General features: G+C 52.2%; 2 protein-coding genes across 3 annotated transcripts; both read left to right on the top strand.

Moving 5' to 3' along the window:
• The first annotated feature begins 1,088 nt into the window (after window positions 1–1,088).
• Window positions 1,089–5,333, top strand: LOC123098678 (protein FAR1-RELATED SEQUENCE 5). Of its 2 annotated transcripts, XM_044520725.1 has the most exons (6): window positions 1,089–1,323; window positions 1,416–1,586; window positions 2,234–2,336; window positions 2,839–4,701; window positions 4,793–4,852; window positions 5,041–5,333. In XM_044520725.1, the coding sequence occupies exons 2-6, from the start codon at window positions 1,507–1,509 to the stop codon at window positions 5,119–5,121; spliced, it is 2,187 nt and encodes a 728-aa protein (XP_044376660.1). In that variant the 5' UTR covers window positions 1,089–1,323; window positions 1,416–1,506; the 3' UTR covers window positions 5,122–5,333. The 2 variants fall into 2 exon arrangements, with proteins under 2 accessions (XP_044376660.1, XP_044376661.1); XM_044520726.1 differs by having other exon boundaries at window positions 1,089–1,586; window positions 2,226–2,336.
• Window positions 5,043–12,172, top strand: LOC123098677 (ABC transporter B family member 19). The gene is made up of 9 exons (XM_044520724.1): window positions 5,043–5,180; window positions 6,600–7,812; window positions 7,899–8,074; window positions 8,181–8,345; window positions 8,438–8,733; window positions 8,835–9,151; window positions 9,239–9,462; window positions 9,569–11,494; window positions 11,669–12,172. The coding sequence occupies exons 2-9, from the start codon at window positions 6,762–6,764 to the stop codon at window positions 12,014–12,016; spliced, it is 4,503 nt and encodes a 1,500-aa protein (XP_044376659.1). The 5' UTR covers window positions 5,043–5,180; window positions 6,600–6,761; the 3' UTR covers window positions 12,017–12,172.
• Window positions 12,173–12,760: the final 588 nt, after the last annotated feature.

Here is a 12,760-nt window from a genome sequence, read left to right on the forward strand (position 1 = left end):
TTGTGGCAGATAGGAAGAATCAACCTACCATGCTTTGATCGCATGTGAACATGCAAGAGAATTGTGGGAACTTATGAGAGAAAGGTGGCCATTACCTAATGATTCTGGACTTATTGATGCATGGAATGAATGGCTACTAGACCTACTTGCTCGCCGTGGACAGTATGAGCGGGACTGTATCATTATGCTAGCCTGGAGGATTTGGTCCTTGAGAACGGATAGTACACATGGGAAAGATGTCCCATCAGCTCAAGTATCTGCTGATTATCTTCAAAGCTATATGTTATCACTTGAACTGTCTAGGAGATACAGTATAGAGGAGCTTATGAAAGGGAAGATGCCGGTCGTGGAAGTGAGGCCGGAAATAGAAAGGAAGAAAGCAGCAAAAACTTTGCCATGGCCGGCGCCTATAGCGAATCGTGTTGCTCTGTCTGTGGATGGATCTTTCTTATGAGTGGATGGAACGGCGGCGGCCGGCATTGATCTTGAGACGACATGACGGTGGGGGTTATCTTCGCTGCATATCGATATATTTTTAATTGCAACGATGCTCTTGAGGCGGAGTTACATGCTATCATGCAAGGTATGGCATTGGCATTGCAACATACTGAAGATCTTGTTATTGTCCAATCGGACTCCTCGGAAGCATTGTTAGCTTTGTGCGGGGAAGGCCTCTGCACCCGAGCTCATCTGCAACGGCGCTGACGAAAAAAAATCAAAACAAATACAAAAAAATTTAAAAAATTCTAATTTTTTTTGTGCGGTAGACAATTTGATGCGTGAGGTCCCCTCCAATTTTCAAGTCATTTGGACATATGAGAAGCTCTCAGCAAAAAGGACAAATTGAGGGTCTGTAAAAATGTTTACTGTTCATGTATTGTTTTGAACCCCTTTGTCTTTTTTGCTGAGAGCTGGTCAGATGTCCAAATGACTTAAAATTTGAAGCGGGCCTCACGCATCAAATTGTCTACCTAAAGAAAAAATAAAACTTTTTGAATACTTTTAGATTTTTTTACAATTTTTTTTTAACCGGATGCAAATGAGGCTGCGCACCAAAACGCTCGGCGAACTATTCCATATGCCCACCGGCCACCGGAAGCAGGAGATCGCGCGTGGCAGGCATAGAGCGCTCCGTCGCCGTGCCCCCGGTATCCCATCTCCCACACCAAATCCCAATCCGGCTCCCTGCCCCGCACCAGCGCCCAAAACCCTAGCTTTAAACCCCCGAATCCAACCGATTCCCCCGCCGATTCCCGCCATTTCCCGCCGGAACGGCGATCCACCGGACCTGGATCGGTTCCTTCTGTCGCTGACCAACTCTAGGTTTGCTCCGGTTGTCCCGAGAGCTCTGTTCTTGTCCCTTTTTCTTTCTAGGACGGATACTCCAATCCAATTCATCCTCCGGTCTGTGGCAGGTTTATTTCCTGCGCGGACAGCACCAAGGTGTCTATTCCCAGCTAAATTTCGAAGAAACATTGTCCCTTCTCTGGTTCCTGTTTGGTAAGCATGGAGTTCGAGGGCGAGGGGGGCATTGGTGTTGGTCTAGGCGATGGCGATGGAGACAACAGGGTGGACGAGCCTACCAGGTGAAGAAACCAAAGGAACATGCTGTCTTTTACATTTGATTGTCCAGTGCCAAGATTTTGTCTGCGCAACCGATTTTGACATTGACATTAAATTGAGGAGGATGTGCCCAAATCTATGCAAAATAGGAAGTGTCACTGGGTGGCTTGGAGGCTAGTTAAAGTTCAGCATCTGTACTGCTAAATCTTGTCTGTGTGAGAATAGAGATTTGTGGATAATATGGATTCTAGGTGTAGTCTACTTAGCCTTTACATGGGTGCGTTCTGCAATTGTGGAAATGGGACCTTTGTTTTAGGCGCGTTCTGTAGTTGAGGAAATTGGACCTGCATTCATAGACTGACAGGGTGACCAGCTGGTTAGCTGTTCACTGTATAGCGTATACCGTCTTTTCATTTCATGGGTGTGAGAAAATAGTAATCATCCATGAAAGCCCACTGCATATGACACACATTAGTTGAGTTTCTATTTTGTCTACAATACTGTGCCTCTTACTGTGCAATAGCAAGGGCGTAACATGTGTGTGATTTTTGTAGTGTCAAGAGAATGCTGCGACTTAGTACATGTTTACTCCCTTTCTTCAATTAGGGCCTCAACACCGCATCCCTGTGGCAGTGAGATAATTTCTAACTCCTTTGTTATAGTTATTCAGATGCCTACGCTGTGGAATTAGCGCAAATGCGACGCCTCATATGCGCCGTGGACCAATGGGACGGCGGACTTTATGCAATGCATGTGGAATAGCATGGGCAAAGGTAGGCACTATGTGTCCATGACCACTTATGTTTGGTACTTATTCACTTCATCTGTGTTGGCTTAGTGTGTTTAATCAATTTCGCTCACTCATGTTGTGACTTATAGGGCCTACAATTCCTGTGCTTGTTCATAGACTCAAATTGCATTGAATCACCCATCGTTTTTCTTTCTGTAAGGATTGTCTTGTGCTCTCTACTGAGCAAAAAAATAATGTTCATGTGAATTGGCTAGTATGGGTCAGAAGAGCTTCTCTGTTCACCTCAATTTTCTGGAGCTTGTATTGTGTATTTTAGACTTGCATATACTTTTGACATATCGATTCTCGTTGATTCATAGTAGAGCGGCATATTTTGTATTAATATAGCATGGCCAACACTTTACATAGTCAAATGTTTCTTAAAAAGATCATATACATACTCAACATAAGCAGAGAGTATATTATATCCCCACAATTATGTTTTATTTAGCATGCTAAATCATTAATCATTTGGATGCAAGCAGGGAAAATTGAGAAAAGTTATTGATTCTGACACCCCCATAGATGATGCTACTGTTGCCAAAATGGTGCCTGAAGTTGGCATGGAATTTGACAATGAAGATAAAGCATATGAATTCTATAACAGGTATGCTGGACACATGGGCTTTAGTGTTCGTAAGAGTTCATCGGACAAATCAGCTGACAACATCACAAGATCAAGAACTTTTGTATGCTCGAGGGAGGGTTTCCGTAAGGACAAGAAAGGAGCTAATGAAGTTAAAAGGCCACGGCCAGAAACAAGAATAGGGTGCCCCGCACGGATGATTATTAAGATTACATCCTATAATAAATATCGCATTGCTGAATTTGTAGCAGACCATAACCATCAGCCAGCACCCCCATCAACCATGCATATGCTGAGATCTCAGAGGGTGATTACTGAGGTACAAACAACTGAATGCAACTCCTCAGAAGATTCCACAACACCGTCAAGGTTTTCTGGTGACTCTTTAGTACAGCAGGCAGGAGCTTTTAGAAATGTTAATTTCCTCCCTGCAGATTACAGAAGTTCCCTTTGTTCAAAGCGTATGAAAAATATGCAGCCTGGTGATGCAGGAGGTGTTGTGAAGTACCTGCAGAGCATGCAGCTAAACAATCCGTCTTTCTTTTATGCTGTCCAGCTCGATGAAGATGACAAACTGACCAACATTTTCTGGGCCGATTCCAAATCTAGAGTTGATTTCAGCTATTTCAGTGACGTGGTTTGTTTGGACACAACATACAAGATAAATGCACATGTGAGGCCATTAACTCTCTTCCTTGGAGTGAATCACCACAATAAAATCTCCATATTTGGTGCTGCTTTGCTTTATGATGAATCGGTGGAATCGTTCAAGTGGTTGTTTGACACATTCAAGATAGCTACAGATGGAAAGCAGCCAAAAACAATATTGACCGATCAATCAAGTGCAGCAAGTGCTGCCATAAGCGCAGTATGGCCAAGTACAATTCACTGTCTTTGCCCATGGCAAGTGTTCCAGAACACTGTCAAACACCTTAATCACATCTTCCAAGGCTCTAAAACATTTGCAAAGGATTTCAGCAGATGTGTTTATGATTATGAGGATGAAGAGGGTTTCTTGGTAGGTTGGAGAACCATGCTAGAGAAGTATGATCTAAGAAACAATGAATGGCTTCATAATTTATTCGAAGATCGAGATAAATGGGCATCAGCGTACAATCGACATGTATTCACCGCAGATATAAAAAGTTCATTGCAGTTAGAAAGTGTTAGCAATGTCTTAAGAAAGTACTTGAGTCCACAGTTTGATTTTTTGTCTTTTTTCAAGCACTATGAAAGAGTGCTGGATGAGCATCGCTATGCAGAGCTACAAGCTGATTTTCATGCAAGCCAAAGCTTCCCGAGAATCCCTCCCTCGAAAATGCTGAAACAAGCTGCCAACATATACACACCGGTGGTTTTTGAAATTTTTCGCAGAGAGTTTGAGATGTTTGTGGATTCAGTGATCTACAGTTGTGGGGAGTCTGGAACTGCATCCGACTATAGAGTAGCAGTAACAGATAGACCCGGGGAATACTATGTTAGGTTTGAATCCAGTGACTTGTCTGTTGTTTGCAGTTGTAAAAAATTCGAATCAATGGGTATCCAGTGTTGCCATGTGCTGAAAGTCCTTGATTTCAGAAATATAAAGGAGTTGCCACAGAAATATTTTCTGAGAAGATGGACGAAGGATGCAAAATCTGCAGATAGAAGCAACCAAGAATTCTTGAATGATGGAGCTTCGCAGACTCTAAGCTCTTGTTTAAATGCTCCTGCGCCAATTATAGGTCAACCACAAGTGCACTTGAATAATCTCCATGACCATGTAAGTTGATCAAATGCAGCATTTTCATTAAGAAGTTACTTCCGATTCTTAATTCAGGCTGAGAATGATACACACGACATGGCACTCACAGGTCACTTCTATTTCTACTTCCGGCCAACAAGCCCTTCAAGGAAACGCCCATGGAAACCAGGTATCACACACTGATTGAACTGAATTTAGATGTAGTGCACTTCAACTTGTTACGCCATGAGTGTCGGTTTTTATTTCCTTTTCACAGTATATTAACATGTGCCTGGTGCTGTTCCACCTCCTGTCAACGACTCACAAAATTAGACATTAGAATGGTTTATGCTTTTCTGATTTTGAGTTGCTGTGCAGGGTTATGCCCCTTTAGCAGGGATGAACCAGCAGCCATTTATCGGAGGTTTCCCCCTAAACCATGAAACAGGTCTTGGATGAAAAGTGGGCCTTACGCTTTCGCCATGTCGTTCCAGAAATCCTGAAGTTTCTGGTATTCTGTAAGGCCCCTGTTACTTATTTTGTAGTAGCAATATGCGCAGTTAGTTGGATCTTATTTGTTGTAAAGAAAAATAATAATAGCCGTAGTTCGACTATAGAAATTCACTTAGCTTTGAGATGGTAATAATAAAGAGTCGAACTGTTAGCATTCATACATACATAGCATATGTCACGCCGATGTTGCAGGAACAGTTAAACCGCTAGTATTTTGAACGGGCAAAATTGAAACGAAGAGTTGTGTTATTTACTCATGTTGTCCACATCTAAATGCCGACACAATGGATCACCTGAATGAACTTGCTGCGCTTTAAACTCTTCTATTATAAAATCATGTTTTGCTTCTCCAGAAATTGTTTTGGCCGGCCGTAGAGGTTGTGCATACTGATCGCTCCCATGGCTTGACTGGGTGAGTGTACCTAACCAAATAGATGAAATCCACGAGCCTGCTTTTCCTTGAAAAACAAGACACTTTCTGGGTAAGCAGCGCTGATGAAACAGTGCTGTTTCCTCGCCACTTGGAAGATGACCGACCAAACAAACATTAAGCTATTGACCGGCCGGCGCAGCACTACCTGAAGAACCATTGTGTTTTAAATACTCAGATTTGAATTGTAACGCGGCCAACCATCGCTCGTCTGAAGAATAGACAGCAGATAATCATACTGTTTTTTTTTTTGCTTGCGAATCAGATAATCATACTGCTGCTTTCCAAATCTTAGTAGTATTACAGTGTACGGAGGAGCAGAGAGCGAGAAATGGGACAAGGGCCGTGAAACTGCAAGAAAATGACGGGCTGTTCGTAGGCTAGCTGGGCATATTCTGGGACGAACTTCATGGGGCGTCGTGGGCGCCGGTGACGAATTTGGACCGTCTCGCGCGGCTCAGCTCATAGGCCAGCGGATCACGCTCCAGGCGATTGACACGAAGATGTGTTCTTGGTGGCAGGCTGCTAATGAACTCCCAACCCTGTCTAGTACATATCCGAGTACATTCATTCATTAAATAATAATAAATAATCCATTGGACATTGGCGTTGAGAGCTTTGATCACATCAAAGAAAAGAAACAACCATCTAGTTCAGGCTCCACATGTTTAGTGCTGAATCCACAGCGCAAGAATACAAGGTACGCGAGGAGTTCATTGTCTGGAGCCTGGCAACAGGGTTCCTATCTCTGTCTCCATTTGTCGAAGCCGTCGTGCATCGCTATGTCCACTGGACAGCTCGGACTTGGTAAAGCATCAAGTGTTTAGTATCATATGCACAGTGATTTCAGAAAAAAAAGGCATGATATTTACAGAGTTCGCCCATAGTGCAGGCAGAATCATGTCAGGCACGGCGCCATTCATCACGTCACGAACACGAAACAGTCAAATCCAGTGCAAATATAACTCATATACCGTTGCTCATCCTGGCTCAGGCACCTGGTAGTACAAAAGAGACACAGCGCGCGGCGTCGTGCCCAAGGGCCGGGCCGTCTGTCCGGCGACTGGCGACCAAGCGACGAGCATCGGGAGCTACACCCGAGAACCGGAGCACCTTCTTATCATCGGACCCAACGCCACCTCTTGGAGCTGCGACCATGGCCGACTTCTCCTTCTCCCGCTCCGGCCCGCAGCCGCAAGGGCAGGGCCGCCGGCGCCAGGGCGCGCGCAGCCCCTACCCGACCCCGGACAACTCCACCTCCTTCGCCGGCGGGCGGGCCCCGCGCGGACAGCGCCGCCGGGGTGGCGCCTACGATGACATGTCGTGGCAGAGCTCCGTGTCCTGGCAGCCCGACACGTCGTGGGCGCAGCCGCACGGCCTCGGCGCGGCCGTCGGGCCCTGGGGCCTGGCCGGCTCCGACGCCGCCTCCCGCCGCGGCCCGGCGCTGTTCCAGCGCACGGCGCGGGACTACTACCTGTCGCGCCGGTCCGGCCCCCGGATGCACCGCGACCGCTCGTCGTCCATGTCCACGGTGCACCGGCCCAGCGGCGTCGTCAGCACCGTCGCCGGCAAGCGGCTCGAGCTGCAGAGCGTCGTGACGGACGCGAGCCGGGCCGCCGCCGTGGCCCCCGACGTCTCCTTCGCCAGCAACGACGACTGCAGCATCGCCGCGTCCGTCGCCCCTGCCGCCGGCGCCGTGGACAGGGCGATGGTGAGGTACGGCGCCGGCGCCGGCGCCGGCGCGCGCACCCCGGTGTCCCGCGACGTCTCCTTCTCGCGCGACAACCACAACAAGCTGTACGTCACCCCCGCCCCCGTGCAGCGGGACGTGCCCAGCTTCGGCTACGACGTCAGCGCCACGTCCTACAGCCAGAGCCGGAGCCGGTACTACGGCGACGACGACGCCGGCGGCTACGAGTTCGACGACGAGGAGGAGGACGACGGCGAGGTCGAGCTGAGGGCCGGGAAGCCGGTCAGCGTCACCGGGCTGTTCAAGTACTCCACGCCGATGGACATCGTGCTGCTCGTGCTCGGGTGCATCGGCGCCATGATCAACGGCGGCTCGCTGCCCTGGTACTCGTACCTCTTCGGCAACTTCGTCAACAAGATCGTCGCCTCCGACAAGGACCAGATGATGAAGGACGTCAGGCAGATCAGCGTGTACATGGTCATCCTCGCCGTGGTTGTCGTCGTCGGAGCGTACCTCGGTGAGCACACCCATGGCTGTTGTTCTGACATGCCATTCCTCATGCATAAATCTACTGCCAGTACTGATGAGCGTTGGTTGGCGCAGAGATCATGTGCTGGAGGATCGTGGGCGAGAGGTCGGCGCTGCGGGTGCGGCGAGAGTACCTCAAGGCGGTGCTGCGGCAGGAGATCGGCTTCTTCGACACGGAGGTGAGCACCGGCGAGGTGATGCAGAGCATCTCCAGCGACGTCGCACAGATCCAGGAAGTCATGGGGGAGAAGGTAACCAAGATTACATTGCTTAAACACGATGCCCGTATCCACAAAAACACATGGCTAAATCCTCCCAGCGCTCTACCTGAACTGCTGTACTTGTGCATGTACATAGATGGCAGGGTTTGTGCATCATGTCTTCACCTTCATCTTCGGCTACGTGGTTGGGTTCAGAACTTCATGGCGGATCGCCCTCGCCGTCTTGGCCGTCACGCCGGTCATGATGGCCTGTGGCATCGCCTACAAGGCCATATACGGCGGCCTCGCCGCCAACGAAGAGGTAAGTTTCTTGCTCACTGATGGCTGAAGGGAAACTGACATGCAGTCTGAACTGAACATTTGTGTTGCTTCTGATCATCGATCAACAACTAGGCGTCGTACCAACCCGCGGGCAGCGTGGCGCAGCAGGCGATCAGCTCGATCCGGACGGTGCTGTCGTTCGTCATGGAGGACCGGCTGGCCGACCGGTACGCGGAGTGGCTGCGCAAGGCGTCGCCGATCGGCGTCAAGATGGGCTTCGCCAAGGGCGCCGGCATGGGCATGATCTACCTGGTCACCTACTCCCAGTGGGCGCTGGCGCTGTGGTACGGCGCCAAGCTCGTCGCCCAGGGGGAGATCAAGGGCGGCGACGCCATCGCCTGCTTCTTCGGCGTCATGGTCGGAGGAAGGCAAGCACGACGCCGGTGCCAACGCGCCATCACTTTCTCTGTCGCTAGGCTTGTTGGCTGGTTGTAACTTTGGAAATGGTGGTCGTCGTGCGTGTGTGCAGGGGCCTGGCGCTGTCGCTGTCGTACTCGGCGCAGTTCGCGCAGGGGACGGCGGCGGCCGGGCGGGTGTTCGAGATCATCGACCGGGAGCCGGAGATCGACCCGTACGGCGCCGGCGGGCGGGCGCTGTCGGCGGTGCGTGGCAGGATGGAGTTCAAGGACGTGGAGTTCGCGTACCCGTCGCGCCCGGAGTCGCTGATCCTGTACAACCTGAACCTGATAGTCCCGGCGGCGAAGATGCTGGCGCTGGTGGGCATCAGCGGCGGCGGCAAGTCCACCGTGTTCGCGCTCATCGAGAGGTTCTACGACCCCACGCGAGGTACCATGGATGATCGATCGGCCGATGAAGTTCAAACTGTATCTTGTTGGAAGTTCATGCAAATTGTATCGTGTTGGTTGTGTGCAGGGACGATCACGCTGGACGGGCAGGACCTCGGGTCGCTGAACCTCAAGTGGCTCCGGTCGCAGATCGGGCTGGTCGGGCAGGAGCCCATCCTGTTCGCCGTCTCCATCATCGAGAACGTGATGATGGGCAAGGAGAACGCGACGAGGCAAGAGGCCATCGCCGCCTGCACCAAGGCCAACGCCCACACCTTCGTCCTCGGCCTCCCCGACGGCTACGACACGCAGGTGACTAAATCCATTAACCAAACTGATGATGCCGATGCTCAGGATGGCCTCACTAGTCTGTCTGTTAAACAAACATTTTCATTTTCTTTTCTTGGTTTATTACTAGGTTGGCGACCGCGGGACCCAGCTGTCGGGGGGACAGAAGCAGCGCATCGCGCTCGCGCGCGCCATCATCCGGGAGCCGCGCATCCTGCTGCTGGACGAGCCCACCAGCGCGCTCGACGCCGAGTCGGAGGCCGTCGTGCAGCAGTCCATCGACCGCCTCTCCGTCGGCCGCACCGTCCTCGTCATCGCGCACCGCCTCGCCACCGTCCGCAACGCCGACACCATCGCCGTGCTCGACCGCGGGGCCGTCGTCGAGTCCGGCCGCCACGCCGACCTCATGGCCCGCGGCGGCCCCTACGCCGGCCTCGTCAAGCTCGCCTCCGACAGCGGCAGGTCCGACCCTGCCGTCGCCCCCGGCACCCCTGGCACGCCCGGTGCGGCGGGGTACAACAGCTTCACCGACAACTCGGGGTACGACGTGTCGGTGTCCAAGTCAAGGTACGGCGGCATTCGCGCGATACAGGAGGAGGAGGCGGATGCCAAGGACGCGCGCGGCGGCAAGGGCGCCGCCAAGTTCAGCGTCTCCGAGATATGGGAGCTGCAGCGGCAGGAAGGGCCGTTGCTGATCCTTGGGTTCCTCATGGGCATCAACGCCGGCGCCGTGTTCTCGGTGTTCCCGCTGCTCCTGGGCCAGGCCGTCCAGGTGTACTTCGACCCTGACACGGACAAGATGAGGCGGCAGATCGGGTACCTGGCCCTCGCCGTCGTGGGTCTCGGCTTTGCCTGCATTCTCACCATGACGGGGCAGCAGGGCTTCTGTGGCTGGGCCGGAGCCCGGCTCACCATGCGCGTCCGCGACCGCCTCTTCCGCGCCATCATGCGGCAGGAGCCCGCGTGGTTCGACGAGGAAGACAATGCCATGGGCGTCCTCGTGACACGGCTCGCCAGGGACGCCATCGCCTTCCGCTCCATGTTCGGCGACCGGTACGCCGTGCTGCTCATGGCCGTGGGCTCGGCCGGCGTCGGCCTCGGCATATGCTTCGGGCTGGATTGGCGCCTCACGCTCATTGCCATGGCCTGCACTCCACTAACGCTAGGCGCGAGCTACCTCAACCTGCTCATCAACGTCGGCGCCAGGTCCGACGAAGCCGCGTACGCGCGGGCCAGCAGCATCGCCGCGGGCGCCGTGTCCAACGTGCGCACCGTCGCGGCGCTCTGCGCCCAGGGCGGCATCGTCGGCACGTTCAACCGGGCGCTGGACGGCCCCTCGGCCAAGGCCCAGCGCAAGTCGCAGTACATGGGCATCATCCTGGGCCTCTCCCAGGGCGCCATGTACGGCGCCTACACGGTGACGCTCTGGGCGGGCGCCTACTTCATCACCAAAGGCTGGTCCACCTTCGGCGACGTGTCCAAGATCTTCCTCATCCTGGTCCTGAGCTCCTTCTCCGTGGGCCAGCTGGCCGGGCTCGCCCCCGACACGTCCGGCGCGCCGACGGCCATCGCCGGCATACTGTCCATCCTGAAGCGCCGGCCGACGATCAACGAGGAGGGCACCAAGCGGCGGACGATCAAGGACGGGAAGCCGATGGACGTGGAGCTGAGGAAGGTGATCTTCGCGTACCCGTCGCGGCCGGACGTGACGGTGCTGAACGACTTCTCGCTGCGCGTGAAGTTCGGGAGCACGGTGGCGGTGGTCGGGCCGAGCGGGAGCGGCAAGTCGACGGTGGTGTGGCTGGTGCAGCGCTTCTACGATCCGCTGGGGGGGACCGTGACGGTGGGCGGCATGGACGTGCGGGAGCTGGACCTCAAGTGGCTCAGGGGCGAATGCGCAATGGTGGGCCAGGAGCCGGCCTTGTTCAGTGGGTCTATCAGAGAAAACATTGGGTTCGGCAACCCGAAGGCCGCGTGGGCCGAAATCGAGAATGCTGCTAAGGAGGCCAACATCCACAAGTTCATCGCTGGGCTTCCCCAAGGCTACGACACTCAAGTGAGTACCACTGTTCACAAATTGTTCTTAAAAAAACTGCTCACAAATCTCAACTTTCAATGCCAAACTTAACATTTGTATTTACTCAAAACTTAACATTTTGTATATTAAGATGTTGTTTACATGATTTTGACACATTATAGACATTATAAACTAACCGCTTATTTTTGGCAGGTTGGAGAGAGTGGGGTGCAGCTGTCAGGTGGTCAAAAGCAGAGGATTGCGATCGCACGAGCAGTCCTGAAGCAGTCGAGGATTCTGCTCCTGGATGAGGCGAGCAGCGCGCTGGACCTCGAGTCCGAGAAGCATGTGCAGGAGGCGCTGCGACGAGTGTCGCGGCGCGCGACGACGATCACCGTGGCGCACCGCCTCTCCACGATCCGCGATGCCGACCGCATCGCCGTGGTGAGCGCCGGCAGGACCGTGGAGTTCGGCAGCCACGAGACCCTCCTCGCGAACCACCGCGATGGCCTCTACGCGGCCATGGTGAAGGCCGAGATCGAGGCGCAGGCGTTCGCGTAGAGTACAGAACGAACTACGAACTGATCCCAGTGTTCAGTAATTTGAACATTATTTTTTGACGTGTTTTACGTGACCAAGTTCTTAGTAGGTAGTCAATATATTATTTCGGCAATGTTACCTAGACCACAAGATGAATAAACTTTGCGAGAATACAAGGATTAGATGGAATGTCCATTTTCACAATATATGAACTCCGGCCGGACGCCTGATAATGATGCCGCGAAATGGAGAGAAAACAAAATTAGGGAGAAAACCCGTACTTAGCAAATAAGATGAGAAATCTTGCTCGACGAGACAGGCGAGCTGCTCTTGGAGATGATGGGATTAATTAAGCGGATTGATGTGGCCATGGTATCAGTTGAGATGGATTCGGTGAGCAACCTGGATGTGGATCTGTTGTGATCATTGAGCCGGTTATTTTATTTGTTGTCGTGCTGGGCATTATTTGTGAAAAAAAGAGAGAAAGAAACAATACTCGCCAGCTCCACAGACATCTCGCATAAGGGAGGGCATATTCTTTGTTTATTTATAAATTGTGTAGTGAAGATTCTGGCGCTCATTTGGAACTGGCGACCATGTTAACGGTGGCAGTTGTTAAGGTCCACATGACAGGAATTAGTTGATTAATTGTTCCAGACAATCAGTACTCTACCTTTTCGTTATGATGCTATGGAGTACCGACCTTCCCTCATTAGTATATGTTGGTAAATTATTATACAAGTGGATGTATGTGTATCTACCGAA

Source organism: Triticum aestivum, chromosome 4D (genome assembly GCF_018294505.1).
Source record: "Triticum aestivum cultivar Chinese Spring chromosome 4D, IWGSC CS RefSeq v2.1, whole genome shotgun sequence".
Taxonomy (NCBI): Eukaryota; Viridiplantae; Streptophyta; class Magnoliopsida; order Poales; family Poaceae; genus Triticum; species Triticum aestivum.

What these genes read in the sequence shown, in the direction of transcription:
- LOC123098678 (XM_044520725.1), top strand. Translation starts at nt 1,507, where the DNA reads ATGGAGTTCGAGGGCGAGGGGGGCATTGGTGTTGGTCTAGGCGATGGC. An exon ending in AGGGTGGACGAGCCTACCAG is followed by an intron (nt 1,587 to 2,233) that starts GTGAAGAAACCA and finishes ATAGTTATTCAG; the next exon opens with ATGCCTACGCTGTGGAATTA. An exon ending in GTGGAATAGCATGGGCAAAG is followed by an intron (nt 2,337 to 2,838) that starts GTAGGCACTATG and finishes GGATGCAAGCAG; the next exon opens with GGAAAATTGAGAAAAGTTAT.
- LOC123098677 (XM_044520724.1), top strand. Translation starts at nt 6,762, where the DNA reads ATGGCCGACTTCTCCTTCTCCCGCTCCGGCCCGCAGCCGCAAGGGCAG. An exon ending in AGGAAGTCATGGGGGAGAAG is followed by an intron (nt 8,075 to 8,180) that starts GTAACCAAGATT and finishes GCATGTACATAG; the next exon opens with ATGGCAGGGTTTGTGCATCA. An exon ending in CCGACGGCTACGACACGCAG is followed by an intron (nt 9,463 to 9,568) that starts GTGACTAAATCC and finishes GTTTATTACTAG; the next exon opens with GTTGGCGACCGCGGGACCCA.